The sequence below is a fragment of the Equus quagga genome, chromosome 1 (genome assembly GCF_021613505.1).
Source record: "Equus quagga isolate Etosha38 chromosome 1, UCLA_HA_Equagga_1.0, whole genome shotgun sequence".
Taxonomy (NCBI): domain Eukaryota; kingdom Metazoa; phylum Chordata; class Mammalia; order Perissodactyla; family Equidae; genus Equus; species Equus quagga.
This window is the reverse complement of record NC_060267.1, coordinates 14478513-14506435: the sequence shown is the minus strand read 5'-3', so window position 1 is coordinate 14506435 and position 27923 is coordinate 14478513. Positions and strand designations below refer to the sequence as shown.

Here is a 27923-nt window from a genome sequence, read left to right as displayed (position 1 = left end):
TGCCAGCTTGGGCCGAGCCTAGAGAAACCGGCCTGGCTGGTCCACGCCAGCCGCAGGTGGGAAGGGGCTGGGATGAGCGGGGGAAGGTCTCCCGGCTAGAGGCTGAGGCTGAGCCGCGGTGCTATTTCCTCCCTCTGCTCCATAGACAGAGGCTGAGCATGGAGCTGTCCCCCCGCAGCCCTCCAGAGATGCTGGAGTCGGATTGCCCGTCACCCCTGGAGCTGAAGTCAGCCCCCAGCAAGAAGATGTGGATTAAGCTTCGCTCTCTGTGAGTCCCCGGCCCAGTCCGGCTCGGGGAGTAGGGGGAAGGGATCTTAGGGAGCCTGGAAAGGGTGGGGGGGGGGGGGTGGTTGGAGCCGGGCTGGTGGATTCTCTTGGTCACATATGTTAGCAGGTGCGAGGAAATAAGCTGCCCTGACACGCGTGGCCAGGCCACATGTGCAAGGCATGTGCAGAGCAAGCCGGCTGGTTGGACCCGGTATAGGAGTTGCAAAGCTAACGATGTGTCTGTGCCTGTGGACCACTGGGTGACACGCAGCGCGGGGAGGTGGCACACTATGTGCGGTGTGGCAGGGCTGCAGACGGGCAGCATTCAGGAGGTGCCAGGCTGACTCACACATATCCGTGTGCTGGGTTGTGCAGATGTGAAACACATCTCATGTGTGTGCATGAGTGTTCACAGGTCACAGAGATGTGTGTAGAGTGATTGCACACAGCTGGAGATTTAGTGCACGGGGATACTTGTGCCAACCTGTGGGTCATCTGTATCTCTGTTGGGATGGGTGGTTTCTGCCTCCTGCATCCTACATGGGGTGGGGGTGGGGGCGCCCCATACCTGAGCTGCTCATCCCTCTAGGGGCCTGGAAACCCACTCTGCCTATTAATGATGGGGGACTCACCTGGGAGCTGGAGAAGGGGTGGAGCCCCCACCTGGGATCTGGAGGAGGAGTGGGTAGAGCCCCTACCTGGGAGCTGGGGTGGTGGTGAAGAAAGATTGATTGACAGGGGTAAGGTAACTGTCAAACCTTTTTGTTGCTATAGGGTCTCCCAAGGATGTCCAAGCACATTTAGGCATCTTTTCTTATTGTTGTGGGATGAGGGCATGTGGGGAGGAATAAATAAGGAAAGGAAAGACTCACATGTCCGATACTCCAGTCCCATGGGGGGAAAGGAACTTTTCTTCCTGCTCCTCAGAGAAGGAGAGGATTGGGTCAAAGACAAGCCAAGCACCATGTTTATCTCCCAGTCAGCTGCCATTGGGTGAACTCCGTAGTCTGTTGATTCTTAATCAGAGAACAAGGGAAGGTGCTGCTCTCCCTGATATCTCCTCATGACCCTAGGAAAGAGGCTGTAGATGTTTAGTGAGGAAATACAGTACACGTAGCCCCTAATCCCAGTTCCTCCCTGGTATCCTTATTAGTGAGCACTGGAGCTTTCCATTTCTGGGTTTTGGCAGAGGGAGAGATGGGGGTAGGAGATGGATAGATGCACATGATTGTGTTGTTCTTTAAATGCCTTACCTGTGGCGATATGATGACGCCTTCATATTGGGCAGGTGGGTCTGCTATACACACTAGCTGCTTAGAGAGGCCTTAGGGAGAACTGAGGCATAGTGGGCAACAAGGCTTGACGTCCAAATGTGCTTCTCAGTTCCCTTCCTCTGCTGCCTCTAGCCAATGCAATTTGCCGGGCTCTATGAAGCGCAGCCTTGGAATGAGTTCTGGGATGAAGGAATGGAAAACCAGATTGAATTGATTTTTGTTGGGAGGAGCACTGGGTGATTCTTGATAGAAAACGATGTTCTGTTAATGTTAACTAACCTGGGAAGAGAGGCAGGTAAGGAAGTCGTGGAAAGGCAAAGAAGGGACCTTGGGGTCTATAAATGGGAGAATTCAAGGTGTCCCAGGATGGCTTCCCCATAGCACTAGTGGCTCATAACATACTCCCCTTGCATCCATTCCAGGTAACGGGCCTGAAAAAGAGCAGGTTTTACCTGTTTCACTATCTCCCACACCAAGTCTTTCCCGAAGCAAATTGCTGTTTCTTCCTGTAGTGTGAGAAGTGTTCAGTGGTGAGAGACAAGGATCCCCAAAAAGAGGTGTTGAAACCTGGGGAAAGAAGGGAGTAGAGGCAGCTGCCCCTACAGGGTGGCTAGCTGCGATGTCCTTATAGGAGATCACGGAGGACAAGGATCACTAACCTCACTGATAGATTATTCTGGTCTTCGCTCACTTCAGCAATCTGGACCTTGTACTAACTTACCTAGAAAACTACCATCTCCTCGTTCATAATCCCCAGGAATAGATTCCCAATCTCACTTTCTCAAAGCAGAGGAAGATCTTGATATCAAGGGAGATCCCAAGTTGGTGGCTTACTGGATTTGGCCCTGTTTGAATATGGGGGAAGTCTTGCCGATCAGATGAAGGGAAGTAGAAGGATTTAGGGTTTTTGCTGGGTAAGGCAGAAATTCCCCAACTCTCAGGGTTGAGTGGTTTCTGACGAGGTGAGTAAAGAAAGCATTCCCCCTTTTAAATGGAAGTAGAACAGTCCCCACCTCCCCACCCCTAGTCACCACCTGTCCCTAAATGGGCCCGAGTGCAAAGGGGTTGTTTAGCCTGGAAAGGGGATGGGCATGATTATCTCAGACTGGGTACTGAAGAGAAATGAAGGCAGATGGACTATATAGATATACAGTAATAAACCCATATATTTATAAGTCTATAAAGGCATGATTCCCCTACTCAACATATCCTATCGCCCCCCGCCCCTTTTAATTTCTAATCTAGGACACTTAGACTCTCTTCAGGGAGCCCAGGCCTGGTGTTTTTGCATCTGGTTAAAAAGCCCACACTAATATAATTGTGCAGGGCAATTTCTTCTTGGGAAGGGCATCCAGGAATTCTGTTTTCCACACTAGGACTCTGCCAAGGATGAATTCAGAATCTGGAGCAAATGAGCTGGAGAGTCTCAAACGGTGGGATTTCACCTCTACCTAGCAGGAAAATTCTCCTAGCTAAGCAGATTTATAAGCTGAGGCATGAGCGAGGCTGGGAGAGGCAGTCTGAGACGTTGCATTGACCAGGATGATTTTCAGCATCTCTGACCCTAAGATGAATGATTTGACTTGCTGCCCATGCTTCTCTGAGACCAGAGGGCCCTGAGGAGTGTGAAGGTGGGTCAGTAGAAGTAGAAGGGGTTTTCTCTGTCTTTTGTGAATCAGGAAAAACTATGAGCAGAGATTGGTTTGCCATCCTTAGCTCATTCATTCATTCGACAACTATTAATTGAGTGCCTCCTGTGGGCCAGGTGAAGTGCTGGGTGCTGGGGATGTAGTGGTGGACAAAATGGACACAGTCCCTGCTCCTATGGGGCTTGTGATCTGGTTCAACTCCATCAATGGAGTGGAGAGTGGAGGAGGCACGCTGTTCCTCATTTTGCTACACCCACCCAATTGGTAAAATTCTACCCCTCTGGCTTCTGCCTAATCTTTTCCTTTAGGGGGTTAAACACACAGGAAAAGCAGAGATATGAATTCTCTCTCCCTCCCAGGATAGTACAAGCATCACTCTCTTCTCTCTGCTCCAGTTTCTCATGGAATTTTACAGACAGAACTTCCCTCTTCCTTTGGGGTAGTATAGACAGAGTCTCTTTCTCCTCTTTCTCCACATAGTACACACTCAGAACTCCCCAGGTCTAGGCTCGATGTCCTAGGCTGTGGTTCAAGGTCATTACAGCTGAGCTGGAGCAAGGACTCAACTGGGGATTATTTTTCCCTATCTATCTTTGTTTTATCAGAGTCTAGTGTGGTACCTGGAACTCAATAAATGCTGTTAAATGAAAGAATGAACGAATGAAGTCATGAATGCACGTGTATATGTCACGGAGCCCAGTCCTGTGTCTGAGTCTGTGGTGCGTGTGTTCCTGCATGCAGAGCGGGGATTAGGAAATGGGGACGGAAGAAAGGGAGATGTTTTGTGAGAGGGTGATGTTTAAAAAGTATGGGGTTTGGAGACCCCAGGGCAGAGCCTGGAACTGAAGGAGTTACAGAGAGGATGCAGAAACACTGTTATTCAGATGTGTGAATGAGATGTATCGGGATGAAATTCTGAATGCCTGCCATTTATCCATGTGTGGCTGGGGAAAGGTTGACGTGTGTGCTGGGGACAGTTTGTGGGGTCAGAGCTCCATGATGATGTCTCTTTGTTTTTATGTTTATAAATGGCATGTGTGATAATAAATATGGTGGGAAGGTATGTACTTACCTGAACACCTGAAATTGTCCTATGCATGAACGAGATGATGTGTGTGTATGTGAGTGTGTGTAGGTTATGGGATATCATGTATGTGTGATCTTGTATATGTGTTTGTGACACACTCAAATCTTTTGATGATCCTGGGCAGGAGGAGGAAGGTGACGGCCTGGACCGGTGCCTCACTGACTTATCCCACCTTTGTTCTCATTTTGTATAAGCCCTGTGGAGTGCTCATCTGTGGCTCTTACCAGTTTTGAAAACTGTGCTGCCGTCCTCCTTTCTCTGCATATGGCTGTGGAGCTGCTGTGAAGACGGCAGGATAAACTGTGGCTCCCTGGACCTCTGGAGGAAAAGGAGCATCGTTCCTCCCAGGCCTTGGCAGGGATGATTGTTAGTGCCTTCTTCCCCGGATCAGCCCTTCCTCCTTTATTTCCAACTACAGCAAAGGGAATCTCCCCTCCCTGGGCTTTATACCCCCTCTCTTATCAGATGTCTTCCGTCTCTCTATTTTCTCCATCAGTTTTGTCTTGAGCGAGGCATCCAGATGGTAGAGGGTGGAAAATTCCTGCAGTAAGGTGAACAGGAGGTGCAGGGATAAGGGAAATCAAATTCAGACCAAAGGAAGAACTCCACCAACCTCCCGTCAGAGTTAGGTGGCTGGGGGAGTCAGGGAGGCAGGTGTTGCTAGTGGAAGAGCTTCGGGAATGTTGGGAGAATGAGTTTGAGTTATGTTCCCATTCTGCCAATCACTAGCTGTGAGATCTTGAAGCCACGTAGTCTCTTTGAATCTCAGTTCTTCGTTTGATATCATCCATCTGAAAGTGGTTTTTAAATGATAAAGTCAGGAGCTCTTTCAGCATTGGAGAGCTTGCTGCACGTAGAGGCAGGGGGATGGGAATGAATGGGCGCCCACTGGCTCCGATGGGGAGAAAGATAAAGATTCAAGAGGCAGGAATATGCATTACTGAATAGGGGAGTCCTGGTGTCTGGGACATGATTTGGAAGTCTTGTTGATAAATGGTTGTCTGGAGGGGGTGAGGCAGGTGTCTGAGCTTAGAGAATAGAAGGCTGGGTGGGGCTGGAGGAGGGCTGTCCTACAAGGGGTGTGGGCCACCGAGATCAAAAGAAAAGAGAGGGACTTACTCCTTATCATCTGATTTCTCAGTGACCAAACTAGAAGTGGCTAGAGCAATTGCAGCTCTGAGACATGGTGGGTGTGGGGAGCCCCGGGACAGCCATAGGTGAATTCTTTGAGCATTGGAGGAATTCCCCTCTGGCATTTATGCTAAGTCTCTTGGCCTGGGGGTGACATGTCCAGGGATGCCACATCCTATTTTAGAGGATCTCTAAAGTCCCTTAGGATCCAAATATCACTCTGCTTGCCCAGGAGCCCAGAAGCCTGGTTGGAAAAGACTGAGAGAAGAGAACTCTCATTTGAGTTGCATTTATCACCTTTGCCAGGAGGAGGGTGAAGTGGGCTGGGGATGCTATGGGACTGGAAGGCCAGGGGAGGGACTCAGTAGGAGAGAAGCCTGGACGGCTCTAGACCCTTTCCCACCTGTGCCCTGCCCAGGGAGTTCCTGAAGTCAGTGAAGCGTGTGGGTGTCTCCCAGCTTCCCCCCCTTTTTTGGCCACTCCCATCAGGCCGGGGTGGAGGGGCAAGGAACCGTGAAACAGATCTTTCCCTCTCTTTTGAGTCTTTAAAGAAATCATTGAGGATCTGTTTCCAACTTCTCTGCTCCCTCTGCTTTCCTCTTCTTTGATTCTTCCTGCATCCTTTTCCCTGTCCCTTCCCGTCTGTCTCTGGCTTCTGTCTCTCTGCTAAGCTCCATTTCGCTCTTCTCTCTTGTCCCGCTTCCTTGCTCTCTCCCTATTTCCTTGGACTTATGCTCTCACTCCTCCTCTGTGACCTTGGCGGAGCCAGAAACCCTTCAGGGCTTCCTCCTCCCGCACCCCCCCTCCCCGCTCCTCCCTGCTGCTCTCCCTCTCAGGCTCCCCCACCCCGTGTTGCTGTGGTGATGGTGCAGGGCGAGTTTGGGGCTGCCTTAGGAGTCCAGCCTCAACTCTATTCTGCAAGCCCTTTCTTTTGCCTGCTCGGTGACCTCATCCTCCCAGCTCCTCTAGGGAGGAAGCCAAGTAATTGCCTTTGGATCTCCGGGGGCTGATTTTCTCAGGTATGGAAGTCAAGTAGCTATTTTCCAACTCTCTTCAGGACAGCAGCAGAGAAAGAGGGACAAAACCAGGGCAGCAAGTGGGGTGCAGGTGAGACAACTGGGAGACTGGAAGTTGTTAGATAATGAGATTGTCCCCTAAGGGGGGAAGACTTCATGGTGCGAGAGAACTGGGAGAGAATCCTGGGAATATTGAGGGGGGCAAAGATGGGAACTGAGGGGGAACAGGGCTGCTGAGAAGGGAAAAGGAGAAAACCCAGTTGTTCTCCATTAGTGCAGGGAGGTCCCTAATGCAGGCAGGAGCCAGTGCTCTCGCCTCTCCATCCCTAATGTCTGCAGTCCTGCCGCTGCTCCTCTCCCCTGTGCTCCTGCTGCCTCTGTGGAGCTCATCCCTGTCTGGGGAGAACACACCAGGTTAGGACTCTCCTTCAGCATCCCTGACCTGGCAGAAGTCCACCAAAGGAGCTGTGATGGGGTTTTGGTGGAGAAGCAGGCTTGGTGGGAAAAGGGCCAGGGCATATCCAGGGAGAGGTGTGGGGGCACGGGGCTGAGAGAAGAGCTAGGAAGGGGGTGCTTCAGGTGCTGCTGTTGGATACAGCCAGGTTTGCAGGTCTCTTGATTCTGCAGCTGCAATGAGAAGTCAGATTTGCAAATAATTATGGTGGCTGCAGTGGGATGATTGGGCTGCCAGCTGGTGTTGGCACCATTTAGGTTGGGAAGGGAGCTTGGCTTCCAGGGGGCTTAGTGATTCTCTGGCAGGCAGGACCTGGGCCTAGGGAGGCTTCTCCTTTCATTCCCAGCCCTTGGATTCCCTGCTCCCCTGCTGATCAGTTCTTGCATATCTAACTTGGCACCATCCTCCTAGTTCTCTCCTCTATGCCCACCTTGTTTGGAAACTTCTTGGGGCCCGGGCTGAGAGAGCACACGTGCCAACAGTGTTGCTAAACTCCCTGAGCCCTGATCGTCTCTCCACCAAGCAGTAGCTTTAGAAATTACAATCTGAAAGAAATATAATAAATCAAATTGCACCAGACTCACCCCAAAGACTTCCTTGTCCTGCCTGTTCTCTTCCTTTCTGTTCTTCTTTGAAACACCAAGAAAATTTGCTGTTGTTTTGATTGCAGCAAGATGGCTTGAAGATAGATATGCAGGAGGACTTCCTGGAAAGTTCATGGAGGTTAGAATGTGACTTTCCTAGGATAAAGAAGAAAGCCACCCTCCTCCTTTAAGCATCAGGTTCGAGCTGAGTTGGGGGAAGCAGTGAGCCAGTCAGAAAGGATGAACTTGAACTGGGGAATCGAGACCCAGGCAGCCTACTTCCCTGGTGCCTCCAACCCAGGCACCAAATCGCAGAACCATAAAGTGTTACAGAGGAGGAAACTGATGTCCGCGGATAGTTTGTAAGTGGGGGACAGGGCTGGGACCAAGCTCAAATCCTGCTGATCCACAGTCTAGTGTGTCTCCCATCACACCTGCTGTCAGTCCCTTGCCAAGCTTCCAACTCACTTTCCAACCCCTACAACATCTGTTAGGCCGCCTGGAAGCAGGGCATCTGCTGGGAACATCTGCTGGGATGTGGTTTGGGGGGCTGATGTGGTGGTCCACGTGGAGGTGGTTAATGAGCAGAACTAAATAGAGCAGGGAGGGGAACAGGGGTGAAGAAGTGAGCCAGAGGAGGAGTTCTTCGGGACTGGGTTCTGGGAACCTCCCCTCTGATAGGCTTCCTCCGACTTTGCCCACCCATCCCAATTCCTCCCTCTCTCAAGGGCTGGAGCCTGAGGGAGAGGTGACACATTTGTGTGCTGGGCTGGAGCTGGGACATCCGGGTTCTGATTAGTCTGGGCTAAGGCTCAAGCTGTTGAGATCACCCCCTTCCTCCTCTGAGCTGCGCTGGGCTGGGCTGTTGCTAGGAGCACCTGTTAGAGGGGCTTCGGGTCCAGAGGTGGAGAGGGAGCTGCCTTCAGATGCAGGTGCCAGCCGACTCCTTCTCCTTTCTTCAGTGTTTCCCAGACCCTCTTCTTCAGTGCCTTTCCAATCTCCCTTCCTCCCCTCCCTGCCCCTCTCCCTTATCTCCCTACACTCTCTTGGTATCTCTCCTTCTCCCACCACCCGCCAGTCTTCCCCAGGCCCTGCCCCATTCACCCCCCACTCTCCTTCCACCCAGCTCCTCTGTCCAGTGCCCAGAGATCTCTCTCTACCGCTGCCATGTCAACCTGAGGCCTGCCGCCTCCCAGGATGACACCCCAGTGCTGCCACCAGGGGGTTTATTTTTGTCCCTGCAGCCACCCCCGCCACTCTGCCCAACCGGCTGCCAGAACTGGGGCTGCTTGTATAGCCATGGGAAGCCCGGGAGTGAGGGAGGGACAGTGCTTGGGGCAGGTGGAGACTGGGTTGTTCTTGGTTTCTGGGGCTGTATGCTCTGCATGGTCCCCAGCTTCTGCCTCTGCTGCCTCCCTGGCCCCTGTGGAATAAGGAGCCAGGGAGAAGCCCCAGACATCTGGAGTGGTGGTGGGGGGAGACCAGGGCTTGTCCACATTAGGGGTCCTGGGACAGGAGTGGGTACAGGGAACTCTGTTCATGGGGGACTCTTAATGAACATTTGCTGAACTAAGCAAGTAAAGGGTTGGGCTAAATAATCTTTTGCATTCACGCATCACATTATAGTTCCCAGGGTGCTCTCGTGATCGCATTTGATCCTTGTAAGGATTCTGTGAAGCACATATTATTTACCCATTTTACAGACAGGGAAACTGAAGCTCAGAGCATCTTGCCCAAGGTCACACCTAGTGATAAAGTCTAGGTAAAAATCTCCTGATTTTAATTCAAGTCCTCCTTCAATTGGATTTAGATGATTTCCTTGGTTCTTTCAATTTCTGAGATTTTGGAGCCTTGAGATCAGCCAGTTAATCCCTTCCCCAAGCCCCCCAAACTCCCCGCCCCAATCCTCTTCTTTGAGCAGAGGCAGAGTCTCCCGTCCTTTTATCCCCTAGCCCAACTCCTATTCTTCAGTGCAGGTGGGGAAAGCTGGGGATAGGCCGGGGAGGGAGGCATTAGGGTTGTGCTCCTTTCTGTTTTTAAGCTCAATTTAAGGGCTAAAGGAGAATCCATGCTGGACTCTGCTGGGGTCATCACATCAATGCCCCGTCTCCCACCAAGGGGACAGTTCCCCTAGCCTGGACAGAGGTAGAGTGGGGGGGTGTATGTATATGTGTGGGTGAGTGAATACGTGTGACTTTTTTTCCCCAGGAAGAGAGGGTGGTTGACCAATGTCCTTCCTTATTAGGAACAGTTAATAATAATAATAGGCTGGGATGAGGGATGCAGCATTTGGGGTGTCAAGGTGAGCAGTCATTTGTCTAACCAGCTTTGGTTCTATGGGGCAAGAGAGCAGAGGGATGGACAAGATGTCCTCTCCAAAGCTTTTCTAGTCTGAGGAATCTCTGCCATTCAGTAGGAGGGTTGAGGTTAGTGCCTCCTTGGCTAGGGTGGCAGGGCCTGGAGGGAGGGCCTGGAGTCAGGTGAGGGAGGGAAGCTGGCCTAGCTTGGTGTTTGTTGGTGTTCCAGCCTGTGTGCAGCTGGCCACCACCTGCCCCCTCTCCCACCCCCACCCCATCCCTCCAAGCAAGCATGTCCACGGAACAGGTCAGGTGACTTGTCCCTCACCTGGGTGGCAGTTCTGGGTCTCTGACGCTGGGTTTGGTTCTTTCTCGCTAAAAGCACTAACCAGCATGTGTGCGTGTGCGTTTGTTGTGGGGCACAGAGAGGCGGCTTTCCTTTCTTCCAAAGTCTGCAGCTCTGTGTTTCGTGGCTACCGATTCACCAGAAAACAACTCGTAGATATTTAACCGCCATTCCTCTCGTTGCTGTTGAAGCCCACTTCCGCTTGTCCCAGTCCTCAGTGGAGCTGAGAAACAGCAGGTTTCCAAACTTTGCTTATAATCCTTCAAGACTTTGGCACAGTGACAAGGTACTTTAATGTCTCCCTGCTTCTGGGGGAAAGTGGTGGGTGGCGGGGGACTTCCCGTCATAAAATCCTAGCTCTTGGCCTGTTTCTCCATTTTTCCCTTTCTCCTGTCATATACACTCCACTAGTCCCCAGTCCTTATGTCCACATTACCCCCAGCTCTAGACCCCAGATTTAAGGAGAGTGTAGCCGCGCGGAACTCTCTTCACTGCGTGCGTTTGGCATCTCCCTCCTCCTTAGCCCCGCCCAGCCCCTCAGCTGACCAATCGTGGGCCCAGTGCACTTGGCTGGGTGACGTCATCTCATAGCCAATCCGGAGCGGGCTGTGTGCGCACGTCCACTTTGCGCCGCAGAGGCCGGATCTTTCCTCCCGGACCAGAGTGAGAGCTAAGCCTGGAGGCGGAAGAGGGGGGCTGGTCCCCAGGCCCTTCTTGGGCCATCTTGTCACCTCTGTTCTCCCTGTGGGCTGGATTGATCCCTCTCCAGTTCATTCACTGTTATCCCCTAACTCGCGTTTTACACATGAGAAAACGGAGCTGGGAGTGTTAAAGTAACTTGCCCGCCCTCTTGGTTTCATGAGCAAGTCCTCCTGAGGCTCATTCACTGCTTGGGGGAAGAGGGGCTCCCCTCCCTGTTGAGAGGGTCTCTGGGCAAGGATGCCCTGATCCGCAGCTTTAGCAAGCCCCTCCTCTGCCGTTTTTCATTCTCTTCGGCTCTTGTTTCCATTCTTTCAGGTGAGTTTAAGTTCATTTTGAAGAATCGCCCCTGAAAAAGACCTTAGCAGGGAGCTGAATCTGCCTTAGCCCCTCGGGGAATCTTGCAGGGCCCCTTCCTCCTGTCACCCCGACTGCAGACTTCCTCTCCAGGACAGATTCAGGATGGTTCCCTGGCCCTGCATCCTTCAGCCTCCTGCTAACCCCTTCTCCTCACAGAGGAGCCCCACCTCCTCAGAGCAAGGGGCTGGCCTGTGCTATTTCTGTCCTTTCTGGGATTCTTCTGAGAACAGACTCTTGTTTTCAGACTGGTTCAGATGTGAAACTTTTCCCGAGGCCTCTCACCCAGTTGCTGTGGGCTGGGTCTCTGCCTCATCACTCCTTCCTCGAGCCAGGCCCCTCCCGTTCCCCTCCCCAAAGTTCTCTCTGGTCAATCGCTCAGTTCTGCTGAGACCTGGAGCAGGAAGTCAGGGGCCCAAGAGGGAGTCATTCCCGTCAGGGGCCCCGGGACCCCGGGGCCAGCATTTTGATGCTCTAAAGTCGCAAACTCAGACTCTCATGGCAAACCCTGTTCCTGTGCAGAGGAGCCACCTCCAGGGCCCCATCCTCAGGTAGGCACCAGGGACGAGGAAGGGAGGGGGAGGAGGAGCACAGGTTGCTGTCGGTCACCCGTTGTAGTTTGGATGGGGCGGGATCAAGACTTGGCAATTCCCATATGTTCCCCATACGTTGTGTGTGCGCAGGCGTGCGAGTCAGCTTCTCCACCTTTCACCTCATCTGTCTTGCCCCTCACCTTATTCCCCTCCCACACCCATCTCCTTTTCCTTTTTATTGCTTCCTCTTGACTATGAAAGGAGGCTTAGCAGTGTTTCCCCCTTTCTTTCCTTCCTGACCCCCAGCATCCTTAGGACCTCACATTCCTCTGAAATCTTCTCTGGGCTTAAGAACCCCAGGGGGAGATAGAATTCTTCTCCCAACTCCCAGCTGCTTGGCTTGAGGCTGTTGTGTCCTCAGTGACCGTTATGGGCGTGGGGGTGCTGGAAGTAGTGGCAGCCCGCTCATCAGTCATGTGGCGATCCAAAGAAATGAACTGGTGGCGGCTGGAGAAGCTGAGCTCTTCTGGGGTGTTGGGATTCCACCGCCTGGAGCCTTCTCTTCTGGCTGGCTGCCGAGAGCAGGCAGAGACCGGGGCCTTCCAGGGGTCAGGATCTCAGGCTCTTATGGTGGTGCAGGGGCTGAAGATAAAGGAGGAAGAAGTGCTGGTGGTGAGTCAGGGCTGGCGTGGAGGTGGAAGGATGGTTCGGGAAGTTTCCAGTCTTCCTTAGGCCTGGATGAGGACTAGACAGGGGTGAGCCATCCTGTTCTGCAGGGAAAGGGACCATTCCCATGCCAGATTCTCTTGAAGACTGAGCTGAAGGGGCTGGATTAAGACGCTGTGGGTGGGGGAGTTCCTGCAGATGAATGGTAAGGTGAGGACTTTGGGTGGGTCTGGGGAGATCCTAACTCTGAAGAATTTTGGAGTCAGACAGGCTCCTGCCAGGCCAGAGAGTGCAGTGCTGGAGCGTTATTTAACTTCAGGAGGGTGAAGTTTAGCACCTGGATCCTTCCAGCTGCCTAAGTCTGGGTCCACTTCTTGGACTCCCCATTTGTCAAATTTATTCTTCAATTTTTCCTTCCTTCCTCCCCGCTCCTTCTGGTGTCTGGATCATGCTGCGTGTCAACATGGAGCTATACAAGACGTAGAGGTAGAGGCAGGAGGAACTTGGAGGGAGGGGTGCGTCAAAAGCTAGCCTACGACCTCACTTATTTCCCCAGGCTCTCCATTAGAGAGCAACCCTGGCCCAGAGATCTCAGTTGTGGGCTCTGGCAGATAGCCCCCCATCTGAGTAATCTGCCCCCTTTCCCTTGTATTTATTTGATGAACGTTTCCTGACTATTGACTGTGTGCTCTGAGCACAGTGGCCAGGATCAGCAAGTCACTGTCAGTGCCATCCAGACTCTCACAGTCTACTGTGGGCCGACAGACACCAACACTTCATGAAGGATGGATGCCACACTGAAGACACTGTGATGGAATGGGTTCCAGCCTCTCTCCAAGCTCATTATATGATTGAGCTCCTTCTGCCCCAACACCTTGGCCTTTGGGGGCACAATTAGGCTCCTGTAGTGTGAGTTGTAGGCTTGCTGACCTGACTGAGATCGACAAGTTGTGTGACCTTGGACAAATCACTTAACCTACCTCACAGGGTGATTGTGAGGCTCAAATGAGGTTTGTAATCCTAAAGGGGAGGTCATGGCCATTATCATTCTCCCACTTCCTCTGTTAGAGGACTTCCTAATTACCAGGCTCTGTCCAAACTAGACTCACTCTTCTCCACTCCGACTTGGGATAGAGAAGGCAGGCGCTTGTTGGATTTGAAGGGAGTGAGGTGTGAGCTGGGTAGGACCAACTGACGCTGGTCAGTAAATTCACAATTTTAGAGACCACCACATTTGTGTGTGCCAGGCCTTTTGTATATATTATTTTATTTAATCCTCGTATAACAGCCCTTCACAGGTGGATTATCATCATCCGCACTATTTTACAGATGAAGGAATCGAGGCTCTAAAATAAAGGTTCTCAAACTGTAGTGAGCATGAGAATCATCTGGGATGTTTGTTAAACGTGCATCTCCCTGGACTCTACCCTCAGAAGTGCTGGTTCAATAGGTGTGCAATGGGGCCTAGAATCTCCATTTTTCACAAGTATCCCAGGTGATTCTGATGTTGGTGGTCCACAGGCCACATCTTGATAGATACTGATTAAGAATTAGTGACTTGCACAAGGGCTCAGAGCCAGGAAATGATCCGCTTGAATCCAGGATCCCTGCCTCCCAGACGTGCCTTGGTTTCTGCCTTGAAAATAGGGACAGCAATTCCTTCCCGCCTCCGTCCCTCTCTCTAGGCCCATTGTGAAGATAAAATGAGATAATGTGGAAGAAGGCGCTTTTTAAAATGTAGAGCTGGCAGCATTGTTAGCGATTATGCGAATACATGCAAATGAGCACCCGTGGGCTTGGCTGTTCACTTTGGGAGCCTGTGCTGGGATGTGTGTTTCAAGAAGTGGCTTGAGAAAGAAACTGGAAGAACTTTGACGGTGGGCATTGACCCCTACAGGCAGAGTTTGGGTTTTAAAGAGGGCTGACCAAGCAGAAGATTAGGGCTGGGATGGGAATCTAGGGGAGAGATGGGATCAGAGGCCCCTCTATTTTCCTGGGTTGTGTGTCCACCTGACCATAAGGACTGACCAGAGAGGGAAGCCCTGCTCTGCCTGGTCCCCAAAGGTAAAGCGTCCCTCTTTGTTCTGCAGTCTCTGGGTCGGCACCCTGGGAGATGCTGACTCAGTACCGTACCCCTTTCTAGCTCATTGGCTGGAAAATCTTTTCTTTTGTCTAGCTCGATTCCTTCTCCCTAATGAAGCCCAAGCTGGGTTGAGTTTTCCTGAGATGGGACTCTTTCTTGTTAAACAACCCGCCGTTTCCACTTGGAAGTGGGGTTTGAAGATAGCCCACTGAGAGGCTGCAGCGTCAGTCTCCAGCTTCTCTCCCTGCCCGTTTCACCCCTTTCCCTTCTGCCTCATTCCCATTCAGACATGTCTTCGGCCAGGGCTGCTGGTGCCTGCGGTGAGAATTGGCCTGTGATGCTTCCTGGGGCTGGCTATTTTGGGCACCCCTATTCCAAAGCTGCTGAGACCCCGGGATTCTGGAGCTGCTTCTGTTCAGGAATGCCATTGTTCTCCCTCCCCCGGCATCTCTGGGAATTGATGCTAATTTCAGCCTCTGGTCCCTGACTCATTTTCTTCTGTTAACTGACTCATAGGGTGACCTTGGGTTTCTGAAACCCCTCTTAGTGGGGAATTGTGATGGCCACCATTTCACCTGCATCTGGGTTTCGGGTGGGGTGGGGTGGGGTTGGGCTGGGGGAAGGAGCCAAGGGGAATGTTAATCGCTTTGTTTAAAATCACCAGCTAAAGGCAGAGGGCTTTGTTTGCGTTGACTGCCTGGGCTGCCCTCGCCAGACTTCTAAGAAGCCTCGCAGTTAATCACCGCCCCCCAGAATTCATGAGTGCAAAATATGAGGGATTGTCCCTTCAGGCAAAGCATCTAGGGGTGAACCCCCCCCCCCCCATTTGGGCTCTGGGAGCAGCTGCCGCCGGCGAGGTAGAGGAGGGGTTCAGTCACCCTTTGCCAGAGGTTCTCTCTGGTGCGGCACCTGCCCCAGGGAGGCACGGGTTAACACAGCTTTGTCCTGGTTGATGGATTCTGGAATCATAATCCATTAGCTCTGCCTGGATGGAGTGGGGCCAGGCGAAAGCCTTCAGATTGGTCTTTGTTCTGTGTCTTTGCCATCTCTGCCAGGGCAGAGGGGCTGTGGACATGGATCCCCCCACCCCCCTGCCATAGCCAAGAGACATAATAAAAGAATCTTGGGGGCTCTTTTGACTGCTGTGACCCCAAAGCCCTCTCTCATGGCGGAAATAAGCAGTTTCAGCTCTTGGCTATTCAAACTATGAATCTGCTCATCCCCAGAACATCACCCCAGGGGCTTGCACCTGCCTAATTCTGCTGGGCCTGAGCAGTCTAAAGGATGGTTTTCAGGACACGCTGACTCCAGGGGGATGTTGAGAGGTCCGAGGTGGGTGGGGGCGGGGGAGTCAGGAAAAGCCTGGGATGAGACTTGAGGGGTAGCTAACTTAATACAGGCAGGGGCAACAGCCTGGGATGGAAAGCGTTAGCTGCTGTTATTCTAACTGTTAGAAAGGCTAACGATTAGTGGAAGACTGAGGCTGTTTCTGTAAATGCGCCCCGTTGGAGGGCCTCCTGTTCTCATGACAAGGTGGTGGCGCCCGAGCAGGATATCTGTCCTTCCCTCCCCCACAGGCTGCGCTACATGGTGAAGCAGTTGGAGAACGGGGAGGTGAACATTGAGGAGCTGAAGAAAAACCTGGAGTACACAGCGTCTCTGCTGGAGGCTGTCTATATAGACGAGACGCGGTGAGGGTGATGCTGGGCCACGGGGAGAGACCCACACACAGAGGAGAGAGAGGCCCCACCGACACAGTGATCCAGGGACAGTCGGGGAGTCAGACAGAAAGCTGGCGATGAGACCTGCGACGGGGCCAGAGCGGGAAGAGCGGGAGGGGCGGAGAGAAAGAGCTTTGGGTAGAAATATCAGTGGAGATAAAGAGGCGGAGGAACAGGCAGAGAGTTGCAGAGAGAGAGACAAACACAGATATCAGGGAGAGAGGACTGTCTCAGAGCCGGAGGGACCTTCAAGCTCATCTGGTCCCAACCTTCTTCCCCGGGTGGAATTCCTCCTGCCCGGTGTGGGGGCCACTGGTCACGGTGGCTATTGAGCGCTTGGAACGTGGCAAGTGTGACTTGAGACATGTGTGTATGTGTAAAATGCACACTGGATTTCAAAGACTTAGAAAAAAGAATGTAAAATATCCATTCATATATTTTATATTGATTCCACATTGAATGATAATATTTTGGGTGTATTAGGTTAAAGAAAATTTATCATTAAAATGAATTTTACCTGTTTCTTCTTTTTACCTTTTTAATGTGGCTACTAGAAAATGTGAAATTGTTTACATGTGGGCTGCATTTTATTTCTGCTGGACAGTGCTGCTGGCCTGTAGCATCCGTGACAGGTGGTATCCTTTCCATCGTCTGCTTGAACACTTCCAGAATTGGGATGCTCACTACCTCACACAGTGAGCTGTTCATTATTGGAGACATCAGATAGAGAAACAGAAATAAAAAGACACAGAGAGAGAAAGGAAAGGAGGGTCAGAGTAGGGAGAGAGCTGGCGTGAGAGTCACTGAAGCGTGGCGTGTGGCTGGGCCCAGGTCTGTAGGCTGTGGAAGCACCTGCTGTCTTTCCTCTGTGACTCCTCTTCTGGGGCCGCAGGCAAATCCTGGACACAGAGGACGAGCTGCAGGAGCTGCGGTCGGACGCTGTGCCTTCGGAGGTGCGGGACTGGCTGGCCTCCACCTTCACCCAGCAGGCCCGGGCCAAAGGCCGCCGAGCAGAGGAGAAGCCCAAGTTCCGGAGCATCGTGCACGCTGTGCAGGCTGGCATCTTCGTGGAGCGGTGAGGCTCGCCCACGCTCAGCCCCCTCTGCCTCTGGTTGTGTCCTCTTTCCCGGCCTCCCTGGTCTTCCGGGCCCACACCATGCCACCAGCCATACGGCCTCGCCTGCCCACAGCCCATCCCCACAGCCCCGCCCCATCAGACCCCACCCCCTAGACCTTCACACCTGACTTCTTTTCATCATTCACCCTCAGGATGTTCCGGAGAACCTACACCTCTGTGGGGCCCACCTACTCCGCTGCAGTCCTCAACTGTCTCAAGGTGATCCCTGCGTTTTCGAGAAAGAAGAGAAGCCTGGGGGATGGGATAGTCATTGGGACTTTCAGACTCTTTATGGGGTGATTTTTGCCTTCCCTTTTAATTGTCGTCTCCATGTTCCTCAAAAGGACTTTTGCCCACTCCAGAGGCAAACTCTTGACTTCTAGTCTCTCCCATATTGAGAGGTACCTGGGATGAAAGAGGCCCCCTTCACCACTTCTGTGTTTCCCTGCTTCCCAAGTCCCTATAATCATTGGGAAGTCCTCCCTGAAGTCTAACTGCAACCCTTACTGCTGCTGGGCAGCTCCCCTTGGGAGTCTCCCTGCCTAGTCCGTTGTTTCTCCACAGAACCTGGACCTCTGGTGCTTCGATGTCTTTTCCTTGAACCGGGCAGCAGATGACCACGCCCTGAGGACCATTGTTTTTGAGTTGCTGACTCGGCATAACCTCATCAGCCGCTTTAAGGTTGGGTGCATCCTCCCCCTGCCTCTGGGTGGGATTCTCCATTCCCATGCATCCCATTCTGAACGATTCCCCACAGTTCCCCACAGGTAGATGCCGCTGGCTCCCTCGCACTCTCCCGTTCAGGGAGTCTCCCATGCCCACCCCCAGGCTAACCTTTCTTTCACTGGCTGCAGTCTCGCCTCTGACTTCATTCACTGCTTTCTAGAGAAAGATTCTAGGTCCACCACCGTCTAGCCTAGGATCCTGCTCTCTCCCTTTGCTTTTCCCCCTCACTTGTCCTCTCTGGGCTGGCTTGAAGTTCACCTCCCTGTTTCCTCTGTCCTGCCTCCTGCTTGTTGACACTGGAGGCCTCGAGTCCAGATGCTGTCAGCCAGTGCCCTGTGGGCCTGGAGACTCTCCAGTTGTTTCCTGGGGGTGGGGGAGGAGGGATGGAGGGGATACCACTGGCCACTCCCCTCCCCCAGCTCTTGGTCAGGCTGGAGAGGGCTGGATGAGGAGGGTGTGTGAGCTCCATTTGCTCTTCAGCTTGGCTGGCCTGGACGAGTGTGGGATTAAAGTCCTCTGCAGATCCTGCACCGGGAGGGAGCGTCTTTTGGGAATAGGGGCAGGAAAAAATCACTTCCGAGTGGAAAACCCGCACTAGGAAGCGGAGGGCAGAGGGTTGAAGAGTGGCGGTGGGGCTATTTGGTGGTCAGCACTTAGGCGGGTGGAGGAGATGTTAGAGCTGAGGGAAATGTGTGTGTTCTGAGGGGGCCGTGTGGGGGTCAAGGGAGTCTAGGTGGAGGGGCCCTGCCCGGAGGGCTCTGGAAGGTTATCGAGCCGTCCTCTGCCTCCACTTCACTACAGCAGACTGGCTGTGTGGGTGAGCCTTTCCTTGACCCTTGACTCCTCCTTTTACAACAACTCCCAAGAGGGTTTCTAGAACTTTCCTGAGCTGTTCAGTTGGGAGGTTTCTTCAGTACCTTCCTGAGGCCTGTCCTGCAGTTTCATTTTTCTTGCCTCCCATCCTGCCCTCTAAAGGATGGAGAACAACAGGGTCCTCTTTTTCCTAAGACTTTCCCCAGCTCTTGTTTCTCCAAACTGGTTCTCAGACGTTCTCCAGACACCAGCTTCTCCTAAACTCTGCTTCCTTACCTGGAAGGACTGGGATTGGGGGACCCGAGAGTGAGTGCATCAGGTTGGGTTTGGCCTATCCCCAGTCGCCGTGCTCCAAGGCAGTTAGGGAGAGAGGGGGCTGCTACTGCTGTAGCGTTCTCTCATGGTAGAGACCCCAGTTGGACCCGCCCTTCTCAAGCTCCATATTCCCTTCCTAGGCACCCAGCCCCTCCCCTGTTCCTCCCCTTCCCTTCCCTTCCCTCCAGGGACGCCATGGCAACGCAAAAGCAAGGGCAGTTGTCATGGAAACAGTCCTTTAAAATTCCCTGAATTTGGGGCACAGCTTTCCAGGGGTGGGGGTGGGGGACGTTAGGGTCTGACTGACTAGTGGTGCATCTTCCACGTCTTGTCACTGTTGCTCATCTGTACAGAAGCTTCCCCAAGTCCTGAACCTCCCTCTCCTCCCAGCCTCAGGAGACCCAGGGACGGGTGCAGACACCAGCCCTGCCCTCTTGGAGCCTCGAGCCTTTGAAGGAGGCAGACACACCCCTAGGGCATATGCAGAGACAGAGAGAGGATTCAGCTGGACAGAGCTCTGGCCCCTGGTGCTTGTTTGTGTTTGTGTGTGTGTGTGTGTGTGTATGGCAGGGGGCTGGGGAAGGTTTCTCAGAGGAGAAGGTAAGCCATATCTGGCTGGGAGGGTCCTCTCCAGGTCATCATCTTCTTTCCCCTGCTTCTGAGGTACTGGATTGGGGATGGGGTGGGGTGGCTGGAAGGTAGGAGGGAAGCTTTCTTTCCTTTTCTTAAAAATCTCCAGGGAAATAATAATAATAATTATAGCTACTCTTTAGAGAGCGCTTACTAAGTGCCTTGTGCTTACCTCATTAAATTCAAGATAGGTGGCATTATCTTCATTCTGCAATTCAGTATCTGAGGCACAGGGAGGCACGTGACTTGCCCAGGGTCACACAGCCAGCAGGTGGTAGAGCCAGGATGTGAGCCCAGGTTCACCTGACTGCAGAGCTGGGCCTCTCCCCCGATGCCACGCTGCCTCTAAGGAAAGATGGCGTTGCTCATCTCCGTCCTCCATTCCTGCAGATCCTCCATGTAGCTCGATTTCCTCCCTCCTGCTGCAGATTCCCACTGTGTTTTTGATGACTTTCCTGGATGCCTTGGAGACAGGCTACGGGAAGTACAAGAACCCTTACCACAACCAGATCCACGCGGCTGATGTCACCCAGACTGTCCACTGCTTCCTGCTCCGCACGGGGATGGTGGTAGGCGCCCTGAATCCCTCGTCTGTGATGAGGGTCTCATGGCTGCTGCACTGGGAAGTCTAGACTCTATTCCCCTTTCCCTTTTTGGTTCCTCTCCTTTGGCATCCTCAAGGTCTTTAGACCAAGACCAAGAGTCAAATTGGACTTACTCTAGAGAATTCCCGGGTGGACCATAACTTCATGGGCAATGCTGGGGATGTGTGCTGGATGCAGTGGGGATGTTGCAAGTTGGGAAGGAGGAGGGTCTTTGGCCATTCCAGGAGCTGAGAAACCTGGCTGCGTTAGCCTAAGAGCTGGCCTTGAAGATGGAGGGGCTGGGCTGAGTGGTCTAGCCTGTGTGTGGAGGTCTCCAGGCAGTGACCGGTAGGAGGTCAGCCCCCTCTCATCCTGTCTCTTTCTCCCAGCACTGCCTGTCGGAGATCGAGATCTTGGCCATCATCTTTGCTGCAGCCATCCACGACTACGAGCACACAGGCACTACCAACAGCTTCCACATCCAGACCAAGTGAGGGTGGGGACATGGCAGAGGCAGGAGGGGCCACGTGGAGGTGGGGGAGGTTGCCAGAGTCCCCATTTACAGGGGGCTGAAGACCATGACCTTTGACTTTGCAGGTCGGAATGTGCCATCCTGTACAATGACCGCTCCGTGCTGGAGAACCACCACATCAGCTCTGTTTTCCGAATGATGCAGGACGACGAGATGAACATCTTCATCAACCTCACCAAGGATGAGTTCGTGTGAGCAGAAGCCAGGAGTCGCCCTCCCCCCGGCCTTCTGCTCCTTCCCGGACCTCTGCCTCACAGTGCTGTGGGGCTGATCACTTCTCTGGCTCTGTCCATTCAGAGAGCTGCGGGCCCTGGTCATCGAGATGGTGCTGGCCACAGACATGTCCTGCCATTTCCAGCAAGTGAAGTCCATGAAGACGGCCTTGCAGCAGTTGGAGAGGTGGCATCTGGTGGGGTGTGGCTGGGGCTCAGCCAGAGTGAGGGGTGTGAGAATTGGGGGGCATACACATGGGTAATTGGTGTGCCAAGTCCCTACCTGATGTAGAAACTCTCCTGGCTCCGGGTACCTGGGTGTATCTGTTTGTATGTGTGTGTGTGAGAGAGAGAGACGTGTGTACACGGCCCTGGGGTTATGTCCAGCCCACGCTGCTGGTCTCCTGGAGAGCACTTGGGGCTGCAAGTCTGAGATGAGCCTTCTCACTGCAGCTTCAGGACAGGCTTGCTCTGGAACGTCGGGAAAATCATTCAGCCCTTCTGGACCTGTCTCCTTACCTGTGAAATGTGAAAATGACATGCCTCCCCTTACAACAGCTTGCCACCAGTTCCTGCTGTAATAGGGCTATTGAGAGAGTCCTGTGAGGTTAAAGAAAAAAAGCACAGAAGAAATGTCATAATTACATCTAATGTTGCTTAAAAGTGGGTGGGAGCATATAAATGTGTGTAAGAGAGAGCGGACTCTGTGTGTGTCCTGAAGGTGCGTGTTAATGTACGTGTCTGTGTGGGGGAGTGTGCAGTGCCAGGGCGTGTCATTGTTGGGGAATAATAATAATAATTACTATAATAATAATTATAGATAACATCTACCAAACTCTCAGTGCCACACACTCTTCTAAATCCTTACATGTTGGATGTCATTTAATTCTCAGAACAACTCCATGTGGCAGATTCTGTTATTATTCCCACTTTGGATTGAGGAACATGAAATGGGAATTTTAAGTAACTTGCTCTGCGTCACACAGCTAGTGTGTGATAGATATAGTGGGGATTCGAACCCAGGTCCTGTGATTCTAAAAGCCTGGGCTGCTTCCCATATATAAATAAGTGTGTGTGTGTGTGTGTGTGTGTGTGTGGCCTCTGAGGGTGTTGAAGTTACTTGCAAGGATCTGAGGGGGGCGTGTGATGGGAAGCTAGGAATGGTCCAGGTTTCCTTTTCCTGAAAGATCAGTCTCTCTTCCCTTGCCGCCTGCCCTGACCAGGATTGACAAGTCCAAGGCGCTGTCCCTCCTGCTCCACGCTGCTGACATCAGCCACCCAACCAAGCAGTGGTCGGTCCACAGCCGCTGGACCAAGGCCCTCATGGAGGAATTCTTCCGCCAGGTAGCGTAGCCTCTTTGCCCAGCCCTGCCTGTGGGGGCTTCTTTCCCCTCGTTCTCCAAGCTCCCTGCTCCCGCTCCAGATCTTCATTCAGCCACTGCAGCTTCTGACCTGACCTGAGCCCATGGGACACCATGTCATTATCCTAAAAGCTGAACGAGAGTTGCCAACAGTTGCATTCCATTTGCATCTCACCCATTTCCAGGTCGAAGGCACTGAAATTCCTCTTCTTGGGGCCGGCCCCATGGCGCAGCGGTTAAGTTTGCATGTTCCGCTTCAGTGGCCTGGGGTTTGCTGGTTCGGATCCCGGGTGCAGACCTATGAACCGCTTGTCAAGCCATGCTGTGGCAGGCATCCCACGTATAAAGTAGAGGAAGTTTGGGGCCGGCCCGGTGGTGCACTGGTTAAGTGCGCATGTTCTGCTTCAGCAGCCTGAGGTTTGCCGCTTTGGATCCCGGGTGCAGACATGGCACCGCTTGGCAAGCCATGCTATAGCAGGTGTCCCGCATGTGAAGTAGAGGAAGATGGGTGTGGATGTTAGCTCAGGCCTGGTCTTCCTCAGCAAAAGGAGGAGGATTGGTAGCAGTTAGCTCAGGGCTAATCTTCCAAAAACAAACCACAAAAAAAAAAAAAGGAAAAAAGGAGGAAGATGCGCACCGACCTTAGCTCAGGGCCAGTCTTCCTTAGCAAAAAGAGGAGGATTGGCAGCAGATGTTAACCCAGGGATAATCTTCCTCCAAAAAGAGAAAAAGAAAAAAGAAATTCCTCTTCTCCCACAAGCACCCCTGCCACCCCGGCTGCACCCGGATCTGCTAGTCTGAGGTGTCCTCTCCAGCCTTCCCTTACCCCGTCTTGTCCTCCAGGGTGACAAGGAGGCAGAGCTGGGCCTGCCCTTCTCCCCGCTGTGCGATCGCACTTCCACTCTTGTGGCACAGTCCCAGATTGGTGAGTCCTTTCCTGCAGGGAGGAGGGGGTTGGCAAGGATGCTGCCTGGGCCTGGGCCAGGCCTGTGCCAAGTCACCACCCCTCAAAACTGTTCTCCTGTAGAGGCACACCTGCTGGGAAGAGCATGGGGTCCTCGGGCGGGAGGCCAGGGAGGTGCGCTGTTGGGGAGTTTTCTGGGGTTACAAAGACATTGTCCCCAAGGCTGCCCCCACTGGGGACTTTCAGCCCCAGGTTACCCTGTTTTGCACACAGCCAGGGGTCACAGCCATGCCAGCCATACACACTGCCTAGTCCCCTGGGTGAGACACTCCTGTTGTGTTACACCTTCACCGCAGGCTTCATTGACTTCATTGTGGAGCCCACCTTCTCTGTGCTGACGGACGTGGCTGAGAAGAGTGTTCAGCCCCAGGCAGATGAGGACTCCAAGTCTAAAAACCAACCCAGGTGAGGGTGGCTGGGGTAGCTGGGGCTCCTGGTTCTGGGGGAGGAAAGTTGGACTCACAGGGAGGACGACCCGCAGGGAGGAGGTCCAGCCATGGTGGGGTGGTGGAGAAGCAGGCCACTCCAGACTTGGGAGCCCCTCTGCTGCCACACACCGGGTGGAAGGATGGGACCAGAGGGAGTGACCTGCACCGGTGTTCCCCTCTGCCCTGTTTTTCTCTCTTCATTAGCTCTGTCTTTATTGCCTTTCTGCTAATCTTGTTTTTATTTTCCTTCTAGTAGGAGGGAAGGTATATGTGTGTGTGTGGGGGGGTTGAAATTGGGGGAAGAAGGACAGGGACTTGGGGGGGGTCCCTAGCAGAGGGAAAAGAGGAGAAGGATGAGGCTCACTAAACCTCCTCTTGGTCTTCCATCCCCTCCACTCGGAGGGCTGGGAAGGTGGTTCTGGAGTGGGCTGGGTCTCACCTCTGGAGTCGGGGGGGGGGGTCCTGCTTCTAGCTTCCAGTGGCGGCAGCCTTCTCTGGATGTGGAAGTAGGAGACCCCAACCCTGACGTGGTCAGCTTCCGCTCCACCTGGACCAAATACATCCAGGAGAACAAGCAGAAATGGAAGGAACGGGCAGCAAGTGGTGGGTGCCATTGTGGGGGATGAGGCCTTGCGGGGAGGGCAGCTAATGGAGCAGTAGCAGGTCCTTTTCCTTAAGCCCCTGGAGCAACCGTTTGACTCCTAGAGATGGGAATGGAGTTGATCAGACTAAAGTTACAGCACAGGAAGGACTGAATAGCTGATTGGTCTGGACTGTTCTAGAATGGGGACTGGAGAAAGGATAGGCACAGCCATATTCCACAACCCAAGGGACCCCATGCACATTGTGGTCTGTAAATGGTGCCCCTGTCGATCTGGGTAACCTGGCTGGGAAATCTCTTCTTTTGTGTGGGGGTCGAGGGTTGTGGATTTTAGCAAGGCTGGAGCGGCTCCCCCCAGGCAGGCATGGGTTGACTGTTGCTCATCTGGAAGGCAGGAGGATGCGTGAGAATCCCTGACTTTTCTCCACATACACCTTGGATTCTGGGGAAAAATACTTCTTGGTCTGGTCCCAACTTCCTTCATGCCCTCTGCAGGCATCACCAACCAGATGTCCATTGACGAGCTGTGCCCCTGTGAGGAAGAGGCCCCGTCCTCCCCTGCCGAAGATGAACACAACCAGAATGGGAACCTGGACTAGCCTGGGGCTGGCCCAGGTGAGCCTGTGGTGGTGGGGCAGGAGGGTCTTGAGGTTCTGCAGGCGTTAGGAAGAGCTGGGCATGCAATATGGCTTCCTTGCAGAGTCATCTCTGGGTATCAATGGATGCGAGGTTCTCCCTCCCTCTTCCCGGGCAGGAAAATGGGCGAAGTGAATACACAGAACTGAGCCAGGGCGTGAGTGGGAAGCAGGGAGATCCTTCCACCTCTCCTGACTCAGTCCCTGCAGGAGACAAGGAGGTTGCTCCTCAGAACAGGGTGGGGCCTGTGTAGCACCTTTGTGAGGTTTCTGGAAAAGGAACCAGCCGGGTCACCAGGCTCTGTGAGGTCCATGGGGCATGACTTTGATCGCAGCCCCCGCTCACACCCTCGGCTGGGTGCTCTTCTGCAGGGCAGTTTTTGCACTATATCTGGGACTGAGTTGGGATCCAGCTGGGACTTGGAGAAAGTCAGTCAGGCTGGAGATAAAGGCAAAGACCAGAGCACCGAGACTTTTCCCTCTTTCCCCAGGTCCTCACTGAGTCCAGAGTGTTCGATGTCATCAGCACCATCCATCGGGACTGGCTCCCCCATTTTCTCCAAGGGAGCATGGAGGTTGCGAACAGACAACCCACCCGAAGGCCACATGCCAGAGATTGTGGGGTTGGGGGAAGGGCCCCTCCCCACCCGACACCCATTGGGGTGCACTGTAATCTCCCGGCAGCAGACTGGGGAACTTCAGGCTCCCAGTGGTCACTGTGCCCATCCCCCTGCCCCTGGACTCCCCCCATGGCCAGATGGCTGGCTGGGAGGGGCGAGCTTCCTGGAGGCTTCCCAGGGCCTGGGGGGAGGGTCAGAGATGCCAGCCCCTGGGCCCTCCCCCATCCTTTTTGCCTCCAAGTTTCTAAGCAATACATTTTGGGGGTTCCCTCAGTCCCCCACCCCAGATCTTAGCTGGCAGGTCTGGGTCCCCCTTTTCCTCCCCTGGGAGGGGCTGGAATAGGATAGAAAGCTGGGGGTTTTCAGAGCCCTATGTGTGGGGAGGAGAGTAGGCTCCTTCAGGGCATGGTACCTTTCTAGGGCCTGGGAGTTGGGGGGACATCTTTACCCCAGACCTGCACTGCTTCAGCCCCATCCCCAGCCCAAGTCCCTGCAGTCTTCCCTCTCTCCCATTCTGAAACAGCGACTGGGGGAAGAGAGGACCCAGTGGGACCAGGGGCTGAGAGGCGGCCTTTCCTGGGGTCCTCAAGAACTTGGGACTGGTCCAGGCCCCTGGGGCTTATCCCCCCGCCCCGGCTGAGTTCTGAGCCCGTGGCCTCCTTCCTCTCCCCTGGGGCTGGGAGGCTCCCATCCGACCAATGTCTGTAAAGTGCTTTGGGGTCTCCCCAGCAAAGCACCTTCAGGATGCATCTTCGAGCACAGGCAGGAGACTAGCTGGGTTGGGTCAAGGGTGCGTCGGGGGGGTGAGGTATATGCAGTAATTCTGCATTGCCAACAGAGAGGGCCCCTCCCCTCCCAGCACTGGCCCAGCTGCAGGCACCAAAAGGCCCCTCCCCTGGGACAAGTGGGGCGTGGTGGGTGCAAGGCAGTTGGGCAGGGGCTCTGGGCTGCTGCTGTCGTGTCCTCTGAAGTCCCCAGCCAGGCCCGTGCCCCTTCCTCTCCTCAGGCTCCTCTCACCCCACCTTGTCCCAGGGGAGGCCCGAGTCCAGGTGACTGCCCTCCTCCTTTCTTGTAAATACCAACCATGCATTTGTACAGTGGGCCATGTGTGTGTGGAGTCCCTAGCCACGGCCTCTTAGGCCTGCCCCCCGACACTTGTCCCTCCTGCCCCACTGTGAGTGGGGCAGAGATGCATGTGACTCACCCCTGCCCTTGGTCTCCCCGAACCCTGCTATAGCCAGAGATCAATAAAGAAGGGAGACCAGGCCTGGCTGTGTTTGGTGTTCACTGGATGGAAGTCCACCGAGCATCTCCATGTACGCTGTCTCTTAAGCTCGATGAAACCCCGGTGCGGTGTTCTCCCTATTACATAGATAGGGGGGCAAGCTGAGGCTCAGAGAGGTGAGGTCTTGCCCGAGGGCACACAGGAGGGATGGCAGAAGTGAGATCTTACACTTGCGAGGTTCTTTGCTCTCTCCATCGCACTGCTTCTTCTGTAAGGCGGGCGAATCTTGCCTTCCTGCCTCCCCTCCTCCTCCACCGCCTGGAAAAGTCAAAAGCAGTGGGCAGGAGGGGCCTGGCTGTGGGGGTCTGAGGAAGTTTCTTCACCGATGCTCGGCTCCTGGCTTTTACCCTGGGCCCTTGGTGTCTAGGACAAAGGGAGGTGACCTTTCCAGTTCCCAGCAAGGGCCTCTTCCTTAATAGCCACTGTGTTCTCAATCCGTCTTTGCTAACGGGTTGGAATGGGGGTGGTCTTCTCACAGCTGGAGGAGGGAGCAATCCTGAAGCTGGGGAATCACTGAGGCTGGGAGGGCAGGCAAGGAGCATCCACACACCACCACACCCCTTTCACGGGCCAAGTGCCAGGGTGCAGTTCTCCCCTTTGTCCAGCAGACGGCGCCCATAGCACAGTCACAGCTGGATGGGGCTTAGAGCTCTGTCTTGCAGCTTCAGGGCAGCCCTGCCAGGTGGTTGTATCTTTTCCTCAAAAAGAAAAGCGAACGCTGGCCATCCTTCCTTCTTGTACCCTGGAAGTTAGTCCTCCCACATATCTGACCCCCGTCTCTTCCTGCAGCAATTAAGGGCAGGCTTGGGGAGAACGTCCTTCTCAAGGCTCCTGCCCAGCTTCCCAAGTTCCTCTCCAGGCAGCTGGGCAGAAGGGGGGGCGTAGAGAGGGCAGGATGAGAGGGGAGGGAGAGGAGACTGTCCAAGTCGGGAAAGA

General features: G+C 53.6%; 1 protein-coding gene across 7 annotated transcripts; it reads left to right on the top strand.

The window, feature by feature from the left end:
• The first annotated feature begins 91 nt into the window (after positions 1–91).
• On the top strand, positions 92–27797 carry PDE1B (phosphodiesterase 1B). 7 transcript variants are annotated; one of them, XM_046638004.1, is made up of 15 exons: positions 92–268; positions 16021–16134; positions 17057–17239; positions 17434–17500; positions 17846–17962; positions 20194–20334; positions 20739–20839; positions 20947–21072; positions 21179–21280; positions 22317–22437; positions 23298–23379; positions 23715–23823; positions 24319–24449; positions 24943–25062; positions 25574–27797. In XM_046638004.1, the coding sequence occupies exons 1-14, from the start codon at positions 159–161 to the stop codon at positions 25044–25046; spliced, it is 1608 nt and encodes a 535-aa protein (XP_046493960.1). In that variant the 5' UTR covers positions 92–158; the 3' UTR covers positions 25047–25062; positions 25574–27797. The 7 variants fall into 7 exon arrangements, 6 of the variants coding, with proteins under 6 accessions (XP_046493960.1, XP_046493947.1, XP_046493986.1 ...); XM_046638020.1 differs by lacking the exon at positions 92–268 and adding an exon at positions 11568–11712; XR_006885071.1 differs by lacking the exons at positions 24943–25062; positions 25574–27797 and having other exon boundaries at positions 23298–23823; positions 24319–24445.
• Positions 27798–27923: the final 126 nt, after the last annotated feature.

What these genes read in the sequence shown, in the direction of transcription:
- PDE1B (XM_046637991.1), top strand. Translation starts at nt 159, where the DNA reads ATGGAGCTGTCCCCCCGCAGCCCTCCAGAGATGCTGGAGTCGGATTGC. An exon ending in GCTGGCATCTTCGTGGAGCG is followed by an intron (nt 17,240 to 17,433) that starts GTGAGGCTCGCC and finishes ATTCACCCTCAG; the next exon opens with GATGTTCCGGAGAACCTACA. An exon ending in CAGTCCTCAACTGTCTCAAG is followed by an intron (nt 17,501 to 17,845) that starts GTGATCCCTGCG and finishes GTTTCTCCACAG; the next exon opens with AACCTGGACCTCTGGTGCTT.